Here is a 20,781-nt window from a genome sequence, read left to right on the forward strand (position 1 = left end):
GCATTTTGTGTGTGTTGCTTGAAGAGTTACAGAGCGAGTGCAGTAAAGTCACAGAATATGAGCCGAAGTTTAGAGCGATCCGGTAGGATTCAGTATTAGCATTGCGCAGATTTCTGGGGAGACTGGATTCACCGGCTCCCTCTGACACAGGAGCGGATGCAAATGTATTGACTGCCTCCAAGCTTTGTTACCGGAAGCTCAGATTCTGCAGGAGTACGTGAACAACGGAACATGCAACCACCAGCCTTGCTATCTGATGACGCAGTCCATCCTCATCTGAATGTGGGCGCCCTAACAGGGGAGTACGAAAGGAGGTGCCATGCTTGGAGATCCGCCGTATCTCTACCTCCACCACTGCAGGCGGCGCTGTGCTTGGAGGTCCACCCACTCTCTACGACCACAGCGAGCGCTATTGTATGTTCAGGTCCGCCGTCTCTCGACTGACAGTAGGTGGCGCTGTTTATGGAGGCTCCTATCACAGCACTCGGAATTGAGGCGGAGCTGTGGTTATGCATCGGTGAACAACGTACAGCTTGATTTGCCTGGATGACATGCAAATGTTTTTTTTCAGGTTAATTCGGTAGATGTGACTCTAATAAACCTATAGCAATACACAAGGGGACAATGCGTGTGTGGGACGCTGCGTTGTCGTTGGACGCCCAGAATTCCATCGCCTCTCCCGTGCTGCAGGAGGCGCTGTGGCCGGAGGTCCGCACAGGGAGCGCTGTCGCTGGAGGTCTGCTGCCGCAGTGCCGGGCCGGTCGACGTGAGGGAGGAGCAGGACTGCTGGCGGCGAGAGATCCGGCTACGAGGTGTGACCCGGTCTCCATGGCCGTCAGCTGCAGACTCGGCGCCTTTCTCAACCTTCGTGCCGTGTCGCGAGCTTACGGTCACTCGGTGGCCGGGCGCCTCAGGCCCTGCTTCCCTCTGCCACCGCTGAGGGAGCCGCAGGCCCGAGGTTGGGCCGCGGGCTGGAGTAGAGCGAGTGCCGGGCCGCAGCGTCCATACTCGCAGCAGGTGAGGAGGGGCTGCGAACAAGAGCTTACCCGCCGGGAGGGCGAAAGGAAGGGCAAACGGGACGGTCGCACCCATTAAGTCGGCCCTAGTGCCCACCCGGGTGTTGTTCACTCCTTACGGAGCTCGCAGGCCTGGAGATGGACCGAAGGCCAAGGGTTTGGGGGCGGGGGCGACCCCAGAGATTGGGACCATGGGGTGGGGCGAGGGGGACTGGGAGGGTCTGAGACGGAATGGGAGCGGACCTAGAGCGAAGCTGGAGAAGATGCAGAAAGGTTTACCAGGGTGTTGGAGTCCCAGGAGACTGCAGATACTGGGATCTGGAGCAACAATCTGCTGGAGGAACTCAGCGGGTCGAGTAGCACTCGAGGGGGCAAAGGTATTGCCATTGGTAAATAGATTTAATATTGTGACATGTACAGTCACTCGGTGGCCGGGCGCCTCGGGCCCTGCCGCTTATGTTTAATGCCATCCATACAAATCATTTCATCCCATCAGAGTATTGTGGTAGTACAAAGGAAATGCAATAACAGAATGCACAATACAGTGTTACAGTTGCAGGGAAAGTGCAGTGACAGCAAACAATAAGGCGCAACGGCCATGACGAGATAGATGGAGAGACCGAATTCTTTATCGTAAAGGAGGTCCGTTCAGGAGTATGATGACAGTGGGGTAGACGCTGTCCTTAGTCTAGTAGTGTTGGTCCCAAGATTTTTTTAAATCTACAGCTCCATGGTAGAATGGAAGTTCGAATGACCGGGGGAGGGGTCTGTGATTTTGTTGACTGCTTTACTGAGGCAGTGGGAGTTGTGGATGGGTCACGAAAATGAGGCAGATTTTTGAACTGAACTGAGATGTGTACACAACTCTACAATTTCCTGCAGAACATTTGTATCCAAATCATCCAACGTTTCAGGTCAAACACTGCATCTGGACTGAGAGTAGGGGAGGGGATAATATAAAGAGTTGAGATGGGCTGATAGGTGATAGGTGGATGAAGTCTTAATGACAACACTGGTTGATCAGTAGAACAAAAATACAGGCAAATAGACTGGTGTAGAGGGGCGCCATGATCAGTATTGATTAATAAAATGGAAAAAGGAATTGGAAATTCTGGAATGTAGAGCAAAGACCAGTCTTGTGGACAAACTCAGCAGGTTGAGGGGCATCTGTGGAGATTGATACTGGGTTTTGACCAGCAAAGTTGACAATTCTTCTCACCTCCACCTCCCTCCTCCATCCCTGCTTGTTCAACCTGCCCCTATTATTGGATCCTAAAATCCCAGCAACATCCCTGTAAATTTTCTCTATACTCTTTCACTTTTATTAATAGTTTTCCTGTCAGTTAGTGACAGATCTGCACACAAAACTCCAGATTTGGCCTCATAGTCATAGTCATACTCATATTTTATTGATCCCGGGGGAAATTGGTTTTCATTACAGTTGCACCATAAATAATTAAATAGTAATAAAACCATAAATAGTTAAATAGTAATATGTAAATTATGCCAGGAAATAAGTCCAGGACCAGCCTATTGGCTCAGGGTGTCTGACCCTCCAAGGGAGGAGTTGTAAAGTTTGATGGCCACAGGCAGGAATGACTTCCTATGATGCTCTGTGTTGCATCTCGGTGGAATCAGTCTCTGGCTGAATGTACTCCTGTGCCCAACCAGTACATTATGTAGTGGATGGGATACATTGTCCAAGATGGCATGCAACTTGGACAGCATCCTCTTTCCATCCCCACAACGTCACTGGCCTTACGAATGAGTTTGTTTATTCTGTTGGTGTCTGCTACCCTCAGCCTGCTGCCCCAGCACACAACAGCAAACATGATCGCACTGGCCACCACAGACTCGTTGAATATCCTCAGCATCGTCCGGCAGATGTTAAAGGACCTCGGTCTCCTCAGGAAATAGAGACAGCTGTGACCCTTCTTGTAGACAGCCTTAATGTTCTTTGACCAGTCCAGTTTATTGTCAATTCGTATCCCCAGGTATTTGTAATCCTCCACCATGTCCACACTAACCCTCTGGATGGAAATAGGGGTCACCGGTACCTTAGCTCTCCTCAGGTCTACCACCAGCTCCTTAGTCTTTTTCACATTAAGCTGCAGATAATTCTGCTCACACCATGTGACAAAGTTTCCTACCGTAGCCCTGTACTCAGCCTCATCTCCCTTGCTGATGCGTCCAACTATGGCATCCAACTCATCAATGTCTTATACAACTTCTACATAACACCCCAACTCTTGTACTCAATACTTTGGTTTATGAAGGCCATTGTGCCAAAAGCTCTCTTCATCTACCTTTGCTGCCACTGTCAAAGCACTATGGATTTGTTTTTCCGGATCCCTTTGTTCTACTGTACCCCTTAGTACCCTACCGTTCTCTGTGTAAGCCCTTCCTTGGTTTGTTCTGCCAAGGTGCAGCTCCTCACACTTGTCTGCATTGATTTCCCTCTGCCATTTTCAGCCTAGTTTTCCAGCTTGTCCACATCCCACTGAAAGCTTTGATAGCCTTCATCGCTGTCCACTACTGCAAAAAGAGGGGAAAAAAAATACACACACACACACACACACACGACTTTTTCCCAGGGTGGAAATGGCAGTTATCAGTGGGCATAATTTTAAGGGAATTGGAGGGAAATATAGGGGTGGGGGATTGGTCAGTTTTTTTTTACATAGATGGTATTTTTAGGTGCATAGATTGCCCTACCAAGGGTAATGTACTAGAAGTAGATGCGTTAGAGATATTTTTGAAACTTTTAAGATAGGAGATGGATGTTAGAAATACGGAGGGCTATGTAGGAAGGAAGGGTTTGATTGATCTTCTAGTAGGTAGAAGGCTGACATGAACGTTGTGGGCCGGAGGGCTTGTACTGTTCTATGTAACTCGCTCTTCCAGCTGTCATCCTGATGCATTTGCTGTGTGTGTGCTTCCACTGCTACCAGGTCAGTGATCCATTGCCACATAATCAGCTGATCGTTCTGTTTTCAGCTACCACATCTAACTAGCTTATTGTGGAATATAATGATGGCAGATCAAACAGTGTATTGATGTAGGGCCTCGAGCCAAAATATTGACTGAATATTTTGCCCTGTAGATTCTCCTGACCTGAGTTCCTTCAGGTTTTTGTGTGTTGCTCTATTTCATGCACTGTTTGATTGCAGTTTTATGTTTTGGTCTTGAGATGGAATCTTTTTCTTACAACATTACTTTAGAAATTTCCTACTTTCTTTGATCACAAAACAGGCTTCACAGCCAAAATGTACAGCATCTCCATCACTCCTACCTGATTTTTGTTGCTATCTTCTGCTTTGCCGTATCCCTAATACTTCTCAAGTGTATAATGTCCATAATGAAACAGATTATCTGCTCTGACTATTCCTCTGCTATCCAGACTTCCCAAGATTTGCTCCCTACAACTTATTTTGCAATAGATTTGATGGCCTTCAGTAATGCACTGTTTCCCAACAGTTTGACTTTTAAACGCAAGAAATTCTACATCTGCTGGAAATCCAGAGTAACACACACAATGCTGGAGGAGCTCAGCATCTATGGAAAGTAAATAAACAGTCAGTGTTTTGGGCTGAGACCCTTGATCGGGACTGGAAAGGAAGGGAGAAGAAGCCAGAATAAGAAGGTGGGGAGAGGGGTAGGCATACAAGCTGGAAGGTAATAGGTGAAGTCAGGTGAGGGGAAGATGGGTCAGTTGGGGAGAGGGATTGAAAAGTGAGAAGCTTCCCATTGTCCACTCTCCTCTCCTATCAGATCCCTCCTTCAGCCCTTTACCTTTTACATCTATCACTTCCCAGCTTCAGTTCACCCTGTCCTCTCACCTGCCAGCTTGTACTCCTTCCCGTCCCTTCACCGCCTTATTCTGGCTTCCTCCCTCTTCCTTTCCAGCCCAGATGAGGGATCTTGGCATGAAGCATCGACTCTTTATTCCTCACCGTAGATGCTGCCTGAACTATTGTGTTCCTAAGCACTTTGAGTTAGTTTGAATGTGATACCCTCTGCCTCATCTGCAAATCTCTGTTCCACTTCCCAAACCTGCCCACTATTCCCAGCCATTACCCTCTGCTATTTTTATATGAATGAAATATATGAATTACTGAGTTTGTTGCAATTTCGGTTGTGCTTTACTTTTAGTGTTAAAACACGATTGCTGTGCCACGTGCATTTGAGAACTAGGTGAAATGTTGAATTGAAGGAAGCTGCGCAGCAAATAGACAGGCCTGATACAGTAGGGGGCAGCATTCTATTAAAATCTGCGACCGCTCACAGCTTTTCACACCCTCTGATTGTGTGAACAATCAAACAGTCGAAGTATCAGGCACCATGAAGAAGTGGTGGAAACGGGTAGCGTGTTTGTGAAGCAGTCTGTGGCTCTGCAGCAATATACAGTCAACAGCGACAAACAACACGTAGCGAAAAACCAGGTGATGGGCGTGAATGTAGGAGGTATGTTCTGCAACTTTGTGGGTGATGTAAACTTTGGCATCGGGATAGTGATAAAGGTTGTCTAAGGATACGGTGGGATATGGATCATTTGGAAAGTTGGCCAGAGCATTGACAAATGGAATTTCATCCCTTCAAGGTTGTGCATTTTGAGAAGTTCAATAAGGGTGGGACATGCCCAGTAAATTGTAGGGTGCTAATGGATGTTGATGAACGGAGGTGTATAGGGTGGTGAAGAGACAAATAACATGCTTACCTTCATAGCTGGGGCATTGAATATAAAAATTGGGATTTTATGTTACAACAAAATGAAGTAGTAAATGGGATCAGACTTTGGCTTTGCGGGAGAAACCAGAGAGTGGTAGTAGATGGTTGCCTCTGAGTGGAGGCCTGTGACTAGTGAACTGCCGCAGGGTTCTGTGCTGGGTTCGTTGTTTATTATCTATATCAATGATCTGGATGATAATGTGGTTAACTGGATCAGCAGATCTGCTGTTGGCACCAAGATTGGAGGTGAAGTGGACAGCGAGGATGCCTATCATGGCTTGCAGAGGGATCTGCTCCAGCTGGAAAATGGGCTGAAGAATGGCAGATGGAATTTAATGGAGACAAGTGCAAGGTGTTACATTTTGGTAGGACCAACCAGGGTAGGTCTTGTATAGTGAACAGTAGGACATTGAGGAGAGCAGTAGAACAGAGTGATCTGGGAATACAGGTCCATAATTCATTGAAAGTGGTGTCACAGGTAGATAGGGTTGTAAAAAAGTTTTTGGCACATTGGCTTTTATAGATCAAAGTATCGGGTACAGGAGATGCTGAAGTTGTATAAGACATTGCTGAGCCTAATTTGGAGTATTGTATGCAGTTTTGCTCACCTACTTAGAAACATACAAAACCTACCGCACGATACAGGCCCTTCAGCCCACAAAGCTGTGCCGAACATGACCTTACCTTAGAACTACCTATGCTTACCTATTACCCTCTATTTTTCTAAGCTCCATGTAGCCATCCAGGAGTCTCTTAAAAGACTCTATCGTCCCCGCCTCCACCACTGCCGCTGGCAGCCCATTCCACACACTCACCACTCTGCATAAAAAAACTTAACCCTGACATCTCCTCTGTACCTGCTTCCAAGCACCTTAAAACTGTGCCCTCTCGTGCTAGCCATTTCAGCCCTGGGAAAAAACCTCCGATTATCCATTCGATCAATGCCCCTCATCATCTTGTATACCTCTACCAGGTTACCTCTCATTCTCCGTCACTTCAAGGAGAAAAGGCTGAATCCACTCAACCTATTCTCATAAGGCATGCTCCTCAATCCAGGCAACATCCTTGTAAATCTCCTTTGCACCCTTTCTGTGGTTTCCACATCCTTTCTGTAGTGAGACAACCAGAATTGAGCACAGTGCTCCAAGTGGGGTCTGACCAGGGTCCTGTATAGCTGCAACATTACCTCTCGGCTCTTAAACTCAATCCCATGCTTGATGTAGGCCATTGTATGCCACCTTAACCACAGTCAACCTGCATAGCAGCTTTGAGCGTCCTATGGACTCGGACCCCAAGATCCCTCTGATCCTCCACACTGCTAAGAGTCTTACCATTAATACTATATTCTGCCATCATGTTTGACTTACCAAAATGAACCACCTCACACTTATCTGGGTTGAACTCCGTCTGCCACTTCTCAGCCTAGTTTTGCATCCTATCAATATCCTGTTGTAACCTCTGACAGCCCTCCATACTATCCACAACACCCCCAACCTTTGTGTCATCAGCAAATTTACTAACCCATCCCTCCACTTCCTCATCCAGGTCATTTATAAAAATCACGAAGAGTAGGGGTCCCAGAACAGATCCCTGAGGCACACCACTGTTCACTGACCTCCATGCAGAATGCGACCCATCTAACACCACTGTTTGCCTTCTGTGGGCAAACCAGTTCTGAATAAACAAAGCAAGGTCCCCTTGGATCCCATGCCTCCTTACTTTCTCAATAAGCCTTCCATGGGGTACCTTATCAAATACTCACAGAAAAGTTTGATAGAGTACATAGAAAATTTACAAGGATGTTGCTGGGACTGGAGGACCTGGGTTGTTAGGAAAGATTAAACAGGTTAGGACTTTATACTTGAAACATAGACGATTGAGAGGTGATTTGAAGACGTATACAAAATTATGAGGGGTATAGATGGGTAAATGCAAGCAGGCTTTTCCCACAGAGATTGGGTGGGACAACAACCAGAGGTCATGGGTAAAGGGTGAAACGTTTAAGGGGAAAATGGAGGAAAATTCTTCACTAAGATGTCCTGAGAGTGTGGACGAGCTGCCAGCGCAAGTGGTGCATGCGAGCTCCATTTCAAAGTCCAAGAGAAGTTTGGATAGGTACATCAATGGTCAGGGTATGGAGGGCTATGGTCCCGGTGTGGGTTGATGTAGTCGGCATGGACTAGATGGGCTGTATTTTTCTATGACTCTATAACTTTGCAAAACACTGGTTAGGTAGCACGTGGAGTTCTGTGTGCAGTTCTGGTTGTTGTAATACAGGAAGGATTGTATGGGAGAGAGTGCAGAGAAGATTGAACATAATATTTCCAGGATTGGAAGATATTGAATAGGATGGGCTTATTTTCCCCGGTGCAAAAGAATGACCTGATAGAGGTTCATAAAATTATAAGAGGCATAGGCAGGGTATATAGTCAGAATCGATTTCCCCTCGTAGGGGTTTCAAAAACAAGGGCATAGTTCGAAGGTGAGAAGAAAGTTTTAAAGGGGATCTAATGATTTTTTTTTTATACCAAGTGTGTTTGACATCTGGAACCTGCTGCCAGAGGAGGTGGTGGAATAAGATATATTCAATTATATTTAAGAGACATTTAGGCACTTAAATAGGCAAGAAATACAAGGATACAGACCTAATGAGGGCAGATGGGATTAGTGTAGAGGAGCAAAAGTTTAGCCTGGAGGGGTTGGGCCAAAGGGCCCATTTCTGTGCTGCACAGTTGTAACGCTCGAACAAAGAATTGTCTAACCCGTGCCGTGCTGTCCGATGCATTGATGTTGCCCAGTCCCCACCATCAACATCCTGCAGGTTTACCATTGGACTGCATACTGTGTAGGATAACATCAACCGTACAGAGACTAGGATCCTGCAGTGAGTCACTCATCTCCTGGCACCCAAAACCCTGTCCACCCACCACAGGGCATGACTCAGTAGTGTGATGGAGCACTCTCTGCTTGCCTGGATGAATGTACCTTGATGACAAATTCAGGATGGATCAGGACGAAACAGCCCATTTGACTGGTACCATTTCCCCATGATAAACGTTCACTCCCTCTAACACTATCCTAGAGAGGGTGCACAATGAAATATACTACAGTGCATTGTTCGTCAGTCTTCAGGCTTCTTATCTTGGCAGCCTTTCTCACAGTAGGGCAACACATGTATGGGAACACCATCACCCAAGGATTTCTCTCCAGATTGTACATCATCCTGATTTAGAAATATCTCACTTGTCGTCATCACTGGATCTAAATCCTGGAGCTTTCTCCCCAACAACACGTTGAGAGCACTTTGACTAGAGGGACTGCAACGGCTTGAGAAGATATTTCACTACCACTCTGGTCCAGTGAGGGATGCACAATACTGGGAGCCTAGTGTTATGGCATCAGGATAACAACTTCTCCCTCAATGGCAGCAAAACAAAAGGGCTGGTCATTGACTTCAAGTACAATGTTGACGCACATGCTCTTATTTGCATTGCTGGTACTGAAACTGAGCCTAACAAAGTTCCTAACAATAGCATGACCTGGTCCAATCAGTAGATGCCATGGCCAGGGAACTGCACCAGCATAATCAAAAAATCCACCCACTTTAGCAATTTCTCTTCAAATTATAACGCACAACAACATGTGCCACAAGGCGCAAGGAAAGCTGTTGTACTGTCATAGCACTATTGAGCGTCTCCCTAGTATGGTAAAATGGACTCTGACCGTACAATGTTCCTCATGGCCTTGCACCTTATTGCGTGCCTATGCTGCACCTTCTCTCGAACTGCAGTATTTTATCCTGCATTCTACTATTGTTTTCTCTTGTACTAACTCAATGCATAACATTTTTTCACTGAACTTCGGTACATGTGACAATAATAAAACCAACTTACTGTACATTGTCAGCAGTGCCTATATACTGAAAATTTTTAAAAATCCCGATGGAGGGAACCTGGAATGTAGCAATACATTCCCACTTCAGTAAAGTAAAGGTCACATGCACAAGTACTTGTATGTCCAGGTGCAATGAAAAACTTGCTTGCAGCAGTATTTCAGGCACATGGTATTATATAAGCAGCATTCACAACAAAAACATACACACTTTATTTTACAAGGAAACACAGAACCAAAAGTCCATTTTGATGCAAAGTGATCATAGTTTTGTAAACTGTAGTGATTGATTAGGTTTTTGCTGATTGCTTCAAGAATCAAATGGTCGAAAGGAAGTAGCTGTTCTTGAACCTTTTAGTGTGGGACTTTGGGCTTCTATACATCTTGCCTGATGGTAGCTATGAAAAAATAGCATGGCCTGGATGGTGGCCTTTTACTGTGTTGATGGTAGCTGTTTGAAATGTGTTAGTCATTAATTTTTAATGCCTCACAGGAGTCACAGCAGCCTTTCCAAGAGGAGGAGTATCCCCCACTTCCTGACTATGAGCCCTCTCTATTAGAAATGGATCAAAATGTGTTTGTTGTGAAGGCTCGTGGTTTGCCCTGGTCTTGCTCTGCGGAGGATGTGCTGGACTTTTTCTCAGGTAAGGGATTTACTAATATCTAGATGTGCTTTTGGTTCACCTTTAATTCCCCTACAGCTAGTTTATAAAGGTATGTGTTCCTGAAATGTGTCCAGCAGTGTGTTTCATGTTAGAGTGTTTGGCTGAGAAGTGTATGTGCAGGTACCTGTGTGTGCAAACTGACCTGGAGCCAGTGTTTACCCCTCAATTAATAGTCAGTCTGCTTCCTGTGTATATGTCGGCTGCAATGATTTCTGTGTTAATGGTGACACCACACAGCAATAGCTGCCCTGTCTTCCCTGAAATAGAATTAACCTTTACATCCATTGAAAGTGACAGAAACAAGCCTTTTGGTCCAACATGTTCATTTGGACCACTACTTCCCTATACTAATCCAGTTTACTTTTTTTGATCTGTACCTTGGTGATTTTTGTATTTGTCTATATGCTTATTAGTAATGGAGACAGTACCTGCCTCCATGATCACGTGTAAATGATTCCACATAATGTATGAGGATAAAAACTGCCCTTTCCGACTTCATGATTCCTTTCAATTTATCCTAATAATCATCTTCTGAGGTTTGTTGTCAAGTTTTGATGATACTATTTCTGTGAGATACTAGGTTATACCTTGCATAGAAATACTGAGACCAATGTGAGAGCATCCTTTAGGAGAGTGAACCCGACGGAAAACATTCAGCCCAGACGGGGTACCTGACTGAGTGCTAAAGACCTGTGCCGATCAATTGGCTGATGTAATCGTTGATATATTTAACCTCTCACTTCGGCAGTCTGAGGTGCCTACCCCAGTCACGTAGGCTTCAATTATACTAGTGCCCAAGAAGAATGTGGTAACCTGTCTTAATGACTATCACCCAGTAGCAGTTACATCTACTGTATTTTGAGATGTTGGTGATGGAACTTATCAGCTCCTGTTGAGAAGTGTGAAGTGACTTGGGTCCACTCCAGTTTGCTTACTGTCACAATAGGTCGACAGCAGGTGCCATTTCATTGGCTCTGCACTCAATCCTGGAACATCTGGACAATGAAAGTGCATACATCAAGATACTCTTTATTGACTACAGCTAGGCAATCACTACTTTCATCCCCTTAAAACTAATCAGTAAGCTCCAAGACCTAAGCCTCAATACTTCCTTATCCAACTGGATCCTCTGTTTCCTCATTTGCAGACCCTAGTCAGTTCCGATTGGCAACAACATCTCCTCCGTGATCTCCATCAGCACAGGTGTACCACAAGGCTGTGTGCGTCGTTCTGTGCCCTACTCACTTTATGACTGAGGCTAAGCACAACTCCAATGCCATATTTAAGTTTGCTGATGACGCTACTGTTGTTGACTCAATGAAAGGTAGTGACTAATCAGCATTTAGGAGGGAGATTGAAAATCTGGCTGAGTAGTGGCACAACAACAACCTTCCACTCAGTGTCAGCAAGACCGAGGAGATGAATATTGACTTCAGGAGGAGGAAACCAGAGGTCTATGAGCCAGTCCTGATAAAGTATGCAAAGGGTTAACAGGGTCAGTTAAATATAGGCTGTTTTTCTGAACGAAACCACTGATGATCAACAGATGTGCTAAGCCATGCTGAGCCATATTTCTTCTCGGAGTTAGGCCGTGTTTCAAGATCCTTGTTTCTTTGCGCAGTCAAGCACAGAGATAAGACCACTCCAGTCTGTTTGTGTATTCTGTAATTTGCCTCTCAGTACTGTCAAACAATAGATAAGTCTGACTCCAGCTTGGTATGTATGGGGGGTATCTGAATGACTATATCCATTTTGTAAAGGGAATTATGAATTAGTTGGTGGACTGGGCAGGAACAGTCACAGACTGTTCCTGTTTGAGCAACTAACTGAGTAAGCCCTGGGTGCTTTGAATAAAGAGTTTGTACTTGTACGGTCTCTGAGTGACTTTATCCAGATTCGACTTCTACAGTCCTCATTGGGATCAGAGGTGGAGAGGGTCAGCAACTTTAAATTCCTTACTGTTATCATTTCAGAGGATCTAACCTGGGTCCAGCACGCAAGTGCTATTATAGAAGAAAACACTGAAGTGCTTCTACTTCCTTCAAAGCTTTTGAAGATTCAGCATGTCATCTGAAAGCTTTGATAGACTTCTATAGACGTGTGGTGAAGAGTCTATTGACTGGTTGCATCACAGCCTGGTATGAAAATACAAATGCTCTTTAACAGAAAATCCTACAGAAAGTAGTAGGTACAGCCCAGTCCATCATGGATAAAGCCCTCCCCACTATTGAGCACATCTACATGGAGTGGAGTTGCAGGAAAGAGGCATCCATTGTTAAGGACTCCCACCATCCAGGCCATGCTCTCTTCTGGCTGCTGCCATCAGGAAGGAGGTACAGGAGCCTCAGGACTTAACACCAGTTTTCAGGAGTAGTTATTAGCAGGGGGATAACTTCACTCACATGCCTGAGCATTGAACTGTTCCCACAAGCTGTGGATTCACTTTCAAGGATTCTTCATTTCATGTTCTCAATGTTGTTTATTTATTATTAATATTTTTGTTTTGGTTCTTGTACATGCTGCGAATGCCTGCAAGAAAATGTGGTAACTTGTATGCTCTTTGACAATAAATTTACTGTGAACTTTGAAATACTGATTGGCAAGACGGTAATTTAGTGAAACTGCATACAGTTTTGTGTGCTGTACTTGCTGCTTACTCTGCCCTACTCTGAGGAGTCTGAATACACATTGGACAACTTTGCAACTCACCTTCACCTCCCTGAGGATCGCCCTGAGTTTTCAGTTGCCTGTTACTTTAATTCTTCATTTCATTCCCACTCTGAACCTTCTGTATATGGCTCCTGAATTTATTCAACAAAGCTCCAGGAATAACATCACTTTCCATCTTGGCATATTACGACCTTTGGAACTAGGTTCAGAAATTTCAAATCAGCATTTGTGTTATTTTCTTTTAATTTTGGTTTTCACTCTGCTTACACTTCCTCCAGACAGGTCCTTTGGCCCTGAATTTCCTGTCTGGACTCCGGCTGCATGTCACTCACCAAGTCCAGGTGTACCTTGTGTGGATTCCCCAGTGTAGCTTCCTCACTAAAGCCATCCCATTACCTGGTATGGTCACAACAAACTCATTCTACATCTGCTGAATAAGACTTAATAGCAGACTTAAGCAGTAAAAAAAACTTAAGTAAATTCACTTCATTAGAATAAAATTTCTCTAGTGTTTCCTTCAGAGATGTTCTTGGGTATGATGAAAGGCATTGCTGCATCTGCTGATGTAGTTTCAGCAGGCAGAAGCCTGGCTCTCTGCTGAGAAGTCACAGGAAGTTTGTGCTCCACCACTGGTCAGAGTGATGAGTGCAGTGACAACGCTCAGCTCCACTATAACCCCAGAAAGCACGTGACCTGGTGTTCACACAGGTTTCAAAATGCACACTCCTCATGAAAATGCTGTTTATTTTTACCTTTGTTTTATGTATAATTTGTTTTTCTTGTGTCTCTAGCACTGTCTGTGATGCTGTTGCAGGTAAGTTTTTCATTGCACCTGTGCATATATGTACTTGTGTATAGACAGTAAACTCGATTTCTTTGCCTTGCCCAACTCTCCTTTCTGCCGCTGTCTCTTGCTATCCCATCGTAGACCTCACCTTTTGTTTCCTCTTGCCAGAATCATAAAACCTGTTTCTGTAACTTTTCCCAGTCCCGATGAAAGGTGTTGACCAGAAATGATAACTTTGTTTCTTTCCCCACAGATACTACCTGACCTGCTGAATATTTCAGCTTTTGCTGTTTCTGTTTTTTAATAAATGTAGGTTGTAATGGAGGCAGAAGGTGAAGTCTGGCATTTGGTTCTGTAGGGCACTCAAACTACAGAGATTTTGTCCCCTGTGCATATCCCCATATTAGCTTGCAGAGAGACCAGTAACCTCAGCATTCTCGTTGGCTGTATACTGCCATTTCATAGCAGAATGTTTTCTGCGCTTGCGATACGATACGTTCACAGCCCAGTTTTGAAGGTCTCCTTTGTTATTTGCCAGCAATAAGACTGTGTCTCAAGGAAATCAGCACTGGGCTCCTCACTGAGAACTGGGGCTGGCACCTCTCTAACCAGTGAGATCCAAAAGTGGAAAAAGGAGGGATGAATCTGGTACTGGTAGAATTGTTGTCTGGAGGAGATTAGACATCAGGCCGAGGAAGAACCATGGAGATATTTTAAATCAAGGCATTGCCCAAACTTAGTAGAGTAGGAGATGTGTTATGGATGAATTCTGGTTCTCAGAGGGTGAAGAGTGGGTTAAACGAGTTAGTGGAATGGTCAGATTTGATGGTTACTTGAGCTAATGGAGAGCTGGGCTGAGGCAGAGATATTATTGGAGGTTGAAGTTGACTGCCATAGTAATACATAGGACATAGAATAGTACAGCACATTACAGGCCCTTTGGCCCACAATGTTGTGCCAACCCTCAAACCCTGCCTCTCATATAACCCCCCGCCTTAAATTCCTCCATATACCTGTCTAGTAGTCTCTTAAACTTCAGGAGTGTATCTGCCTCCACCACTGCCACTCATGGTAATGGGAAGGATATGTGGTCTGAAGCCCAACATGGAGTTAAGCAGGACATTGGAGATGGTGAATGGTTTAGTCAAGCCTCTGACATTAGTCTGGGACAAGAAGCTGAGATACATTCATCGGGTTGGATCAGAGGGACACTTACCACAATACTAACCAGAGAGCTTTTTAACACTCCAGCTAAAACACATGCAAACAGTGTGAATTGAGGTGGTGTTATCTGCACTAAAACTGTCTCAGCTGCAGCTGAAGTAAATTACAGAGATCTAGGATGGGAGATGGAAAAGCTTTTCAAGGTCTTTCTCAAAGGCTGCACTGAGCTCCTATATTTCGTTTTTTTTGTGAAACGTACCAAACAAGCAAGCATGAGAAAGATTGTGGAACCAGTCTGGTAATTTTTAAAAGATTCATCAGAGATTCAAGGGCAGAATGGGATCACCAGAACGGAAACAAGCTGTTCAACCAACTGATCCATGCTGTAGTTATTGCTGCAGCTGAACTTCATATTACCTCATCAGCCCATCGGCACTAGATCCCTTCAGCCAACCATAATCTCATAGTGAATGGTCATTGATCTGATGAATGGACACCTTGTTCCTCCACTGACGATTCCTGGCCAACTTGGTATTTCCAGATTTTGTCATTAATGCAATTTGCTTATCTGTGAGGGGGGGTGGTTTTCTGTGCATGTTTGTGTGTGACTAAATTCCATTCTGTTCATGAAAGGCGTTTGTAGAGCTCTGGACTTCCCTGTGCGGAACCTGATGCTGGTAGGGAGTGTGAATGTAGTTCTACTTACACTGCCTGTTTCTTGTCTCAGATTGCGGTGTGGTGAATGGCGTTGGAGGTGTGCACTTCCTGTGTAACAGAGCTGGCAAGCCAAGTGGAGAAGCAATTATTGAACTCCAGTCTGCCGAAGATGTTCGGAAAGCTTTGGAGAAGCACAGAAAGTACCTGGGACAGCGTTACATTGAAGGCAAGTTGAATCAACTCCAGAACTCTGCATCTGAGGACCTGTGTAGAACGATTCATTGTGCAGAGAGGCCATTCCACACATTGCTGTATAAGCTTTGTATAAATTTTTTCCAAAGTTCACTCTTTAGAATCATTGAAGTTTTAATGATGCTTCAAGTATTTATTCTGTTCCTTGTTGAAAGTTTCTGTTGAGCCTTCTAGTATTTATAATAGTGTTCCAGATCATAGCAATGTTCCCCTCATGTCCTCTCTTGTCCTTTGATATTCACCTTGTGTCTCCAAGGAGTGACATAGTCCTGATTAGGTGACTGTAATATCCCATTATATGGTGCAGTCTAAGCCCTTATACAGTTTGGAGAGTTTCCTCCCTGTGACAGTCAGATGTCATGGCGTGAGGTTGTAGTATATATGACAATCTATAGGAAGTTTTTGTCAGCATTTATTGTACCAGTGCCAGGGAATTGGGTGCCTGGGATTTGAGAGGATACTCCTGGATCTTTAAAGCAGTGTGTGGTTGCTGTTGAAGAAAGAGGGACATGGAAGATGTGTGCTTGCTGGTTCTGACTTGTCTGTTTATAATAGGTAACAGTCTTGAAGATGTGTCTGTATCGTATTAGGTTATGCATTTACAGGAGTGGTCAAGCTCCATAAGAACTGCATCCAAATATTTTTAAGTATTATTTAGTGAAGGCGGTAGTTACAGGAAGGCTTGATTTCTGTTCTTCTATTCCCCACTGGCTTCTTACTTCTTCTCTCCTGCTATCACCTCCTTCTGGTACCCCTCTTCCTTCCCTTTCTCCTATGGTCCACTCTTCTCTCCTAATAGATTCCTCCATCTTCAGCCCTTTATCTTTTCCACCTATCACCTTGCAGTTTCTTACTTCATCCCCCCTCCCCACCTACATGGCTGCACCTATCACTTGCCAGCTTGTTGTATTCCTTATTTTGGCATCATCCCCCTTTTCCAGGCCTGTTGAAGAGTCTCTGCCTGAAAACTCAACAGTTTATTCATTTCCATGGATGCTGTCTAACTTGCTGAGTTCCTCTAGCATTTTCTGTACGTTGCTCTGTAGTTCCAGCGTCTGCAGAAGCTCTTGTGTTTTGGATTTCTGTGGTTCTGGCTTAAGTGCTTCAGATTTCATAGAAAGTGATTTTTATTTTAAACGACAAAGGTTCAGGGATAACTATTGCAAGGTAAGCAATAGCAAACTCCCCTGATTGGTTTTGAGTGGAATCCTTTCTTCTACCCCAAAGGACAGTCCAGACTATGTAATGCCCTTGTACACTGCAGTTCTGAACAGCTAGTCCAGAGGTAGTGTTGGCATCTAATGTCAAGTCACTGATTTCCAATATAAATATTGTTCTCCTCTCCCTTGATTTGGGATTGGGTAAGGGAATCTTGCCAAGTGTGACCATACCTGAGGCCCTACGCAGAAGAAAGATCTCATGGACTTGTTCTTACTGGCTGCATTGCAATAAATTGGAAGTAGAAGTGGGGAAATGAGCTGCAAAGGAGAATGTGTTCCCTTTTGCCGAGGATGAGGAGTCCTGTGTAAACTGGAATTCAGCAATCCCACGACAAGGGAAGTTAAATAGTTGCTTGATAAAACAGTATTGACGAGGTTCAAAGGCTAGTGATATGGGTAATCAGAGAGCTGATGGGATGAATAACCTGGTTGTTGTGTATATTATTCAGTGAACCTGAATATGGTTGTCATTCTGTCAAACACAAAGCTGTTTGCTTCACAGACACATAAAGGCAATGATAATTGCAATGTTACAGTATTACATTGTCTCGAGTGAGCCCAGTGCATTGTCTGTATTTAAGCAGTTTATTGTTAACTTGCTGACAGCAATGGTGGTTTTATATAATTACCCAGTCCAGTGCTCACAAATGGCCTCAAACAGGGCAGCAGCATTGAAAGATTACAGTTCATGGGAAGGGATGTGCAGGTTCTGGCATTATCTCCGCAGTAGAGAAGGGTAAGAGATGCCCCGTAAAAATTAAGATCAGCGCTGAATTAACTTGGCAATGCAAATTTAGCCATGTAAAGTGAGAATGGAAGCTCAGAGGAGATGTGTGATGCATGGTTTTATTTTACACAGTGGTGGGTGTTTGAGATGCACTACCAGGGGTAATAGTGGAAGCATATATGATAGTGTTTAAGAGACTCTTAAATATGACAAGAATGGAGCAATAGAGATAATGTGTAGACAAAAGGGATTTAGATATCATTAGCTTAATTAGTTCTGTCATATCATGGGCATGTTCCTGTGCTGAACTATTTAATGTTTGCGGGGTAATCTGAATTAAAACCAAATTGAAAAGTAGGCAGTAATAAATATAGTAACAAATTTGGGAGAAAGTTTGATACAGAGAGAGTAGTGAGATTATGGGGAATTCTCCCAATAGTGAAAGCCTTTTTAACATTTGGGCTTGAGAAAGGAACAAAAGGATTTACTAAGAGGGTGGGAGAAGGTTGTGTAGAGGGAAATGGATAACGATCTAACTTTTTCTCTTCATTGCCTTAGTGTTTGAACTAACCAACAATGATGTGGACTTCCTTCTGAAGCGGCTCCACTCCAGTGGTAAAGAGCTGATCGATGGTAGTACCGTGCGCCTGAGAGGCCTTCCATATAGTTGCACAACGGAGGATATCACTCGTTTCTTTGCTGGTTTGTTGATACCTTCTTTACATTATTGTTCCTTTGGTTTAGAAACATTGACAAATTTCCTTATTACGATGCAGCTCCTTCCAATTTCTTTCCTTACACCCTTAAAAATGTTTCCACGTATTTCTATATCACTGCTTTTTCAAAATTTTTATTGAACCCTTCCAGATGGTGAGTTCAACATCAGAGGGGCAGACTTTGACATTTTTCAGTGTGGCTGCTGCTGCTTGGTCAATACAAAGCAATGCTTTAAAAACATCAAAGCCATCTTTCCCCACAGTAAATCTTAGTTCTTTTAATGTCATAGAGTTGCATAGCACATGATCAAGCCCTTTGGCACAACTCTTCCATGCTGACCAAAATTCTCTCAGAGCTAGTCTCATTTGTCTGTTTGGCCTACATTCCTCTAAACTTCATGTCTGTGAACCTGTCCAAATTGTTTTAAATCATTGTAATTGTACCTGCCTTTACTACTTCATTTGGCACTTGTTTCATATGCCAACCACTTTCTGTATGGAAAAATTTGCCCTTAGGTGCCCTTTAAATATTTTCCTTCTGTTACGTACCCCGTAACTGGGTTGCCAAACCAGCAGAAATGGATCACTCAGTTGGAGTCTGGAGTACTAGAACTAAGAAAGTTTTATTAAGGAAACAAGCAACACAGTAATCGAAAGGATAATAAATGCAACAGTTCAGTGATGATAAACACACATGTGCACAGAATTAAGATAACAGCATCAATCAAGCTCTATCGTTGTCTAGGGGTAAATGACCAATTTCAAAATGACTCAAAGTTCAGTCCAGTTTAGTAGTTCAGTTTGCAGTAATCGTTGCCATGGCGGTGGACAATGTGGGGAAAGAGAGAGATAGAATAGGAACAACTCATCATTCAGAACGGCTTCACTCACAGACCAGCAGGATGGCTCACAGACCAGCGAGATGGCTCACAAACAGCTTTTTGGGCGGGTCCTTGGTGATGTCACCTGAGGTCACCGACTGTGACCCCTCCTCCAGATGCGGTCGATCCTCTGCAGTGAACCCGGCACCCAGGCAAGGGCGGACACACACCGGGTTCCCGCTGATCGTACCTTTCCACCCTGTGCGTTGTCCGGTTCTTCTCACCACTCGTGAGAGGCGCACCGCTTCCAGGGTCTCGTTACCTCGGGTGGCGTGTGTGTCTGTCTTAGCGAACCTGTCCCTTTTTATCCCCCTGCTGGGGTATCGCCTGTCCATCACTTCAAACAGTTCAGGGCTCAAAGGGGGGAGCCGCTCCAGACAGCTCTTTCTCCCACATCCCTTCATTACACATCTCCAGACGCTGCTCCATTGTTCCTTATCTCTCCTTCCCCTGAGGGCAGGTGGCAGACCAACTGCTGATGCCACTGATGCTAGCCCAGGCCAGCAAACATCTTAATTTTATGTGTATTCTCGTAACACTTCCCCCCTTTAAGGATTTTTACCGGGAGGTAAAAATTACAAACATGACTACATTATCTGATACATACACAATATACATCTTTAACAGTTATTTAGCTAATACAGAGAATTTGAAGCTGTCAACACCTTGACAGACAGTCATCACATTTTCTGTTCCTTTTACACGTGTTATTAATAATCCCTTAGACCAGGCTCCAACTCAGCAAACTTCATAGTGGCCAAAAACACTGATGAATTGCGACCAATGTAACCTCTCATTTGGTTTTGTCCCGGACCACAATAACAAGGGTCGTCCCATTCCGACTCAATTTTCTCTCGCAAGGGCTTAGTAGGAGGGGGACGGGTATTGACCGCAGAGTTATTGCAAAACTTCCTGCAGTACCCCACCATCTCCAAGAGCCTTCTGAGGGCCCTCTTGTCTGTCGGGGTTGGGAGGTCAGCGATAGCCTGCACTGCAGCTTGCATCACTGCCAGCTGCCCCTGTGTCACCACAATTCCCAGGTAAGTGACATTCGTGTGGCCGAATTCATTTTTTCCAAGGTTCACTATCAAGCTGGCTTCAGACAGCCGTGTTAAATTGCCAATACACACCTCTGTGGTCATCAGCCCTTTAGTCACTGAATTACTCGAAAAATATGGGTGTTGTTTACTTGGCCGCCCTATTGTAACCGACATAACCCAACGTCCCAGTTCTTTGCATTTCCTCGGGACAATCAAACACATGGGTGCGAGTCGTTTAATTACTCCTTCGGGGATTAAGGGAGAGACCTTATCAGTAGACCTGGCCAAAACAATAGCCTTCTCCCATCTGACCGATCCCATCCTAATCTTTTCAAAATGGTTTTTTCCTCTTATCAAGGGGCCCCTA

General features: G+C 44.5%; 1 protein-coding gene across 1 annotated transcript in view; it reads left to right on the top strand.

Annotated features, from left to right (window-relative positions):
* Positions 1 to 609: 609 nt before the first annotated feature.
* grsf1 (G-rich RNA sequence binding factor 1) overlaps positions 610 to 20,781 on the top strand; it is a 39,173-nt gene continuing 19,001 nt past the window's right edge. The window contains exons 1-4 of the mRNA XM_063046931.1: positions 610 to 1,017; positions 10,129 to 10,279; positions 15,649 to 15,804; positions 18,336 to 18,479. Of these exons, the coding sequence (XP_062903001.1) occupies positions 625 to 1,017; positions 10,129 to 10,279; positions 15,649 to 15,804; positions 18,336 to 18,479 (844 nt within the window). The 5' untranslated portion in view covers positions 610 to 624. The remainder of the gene's footprint in view (positions 1,018 to 10,128; positions 10,280 to 15,648; positions 15,805 to 18,335; positions 18,480 to 20,781) is intronic.

The sequence above is a fragment of the Mobula hypostoma genome, chromosome 4 (assembly GCF_963921235.1).
Source record: "Mobula hypostoma chromosome 4, sMobHyp1.1, whole genome shotgun sequence".
In the NCBI taxonomy this organism is placed as follows: Eukaryota; Metazoa; Chordata; class Chondrichthyes; order Myliobatiformes; family Myliobatidae; genus Mobula; species Mobula hypostoma.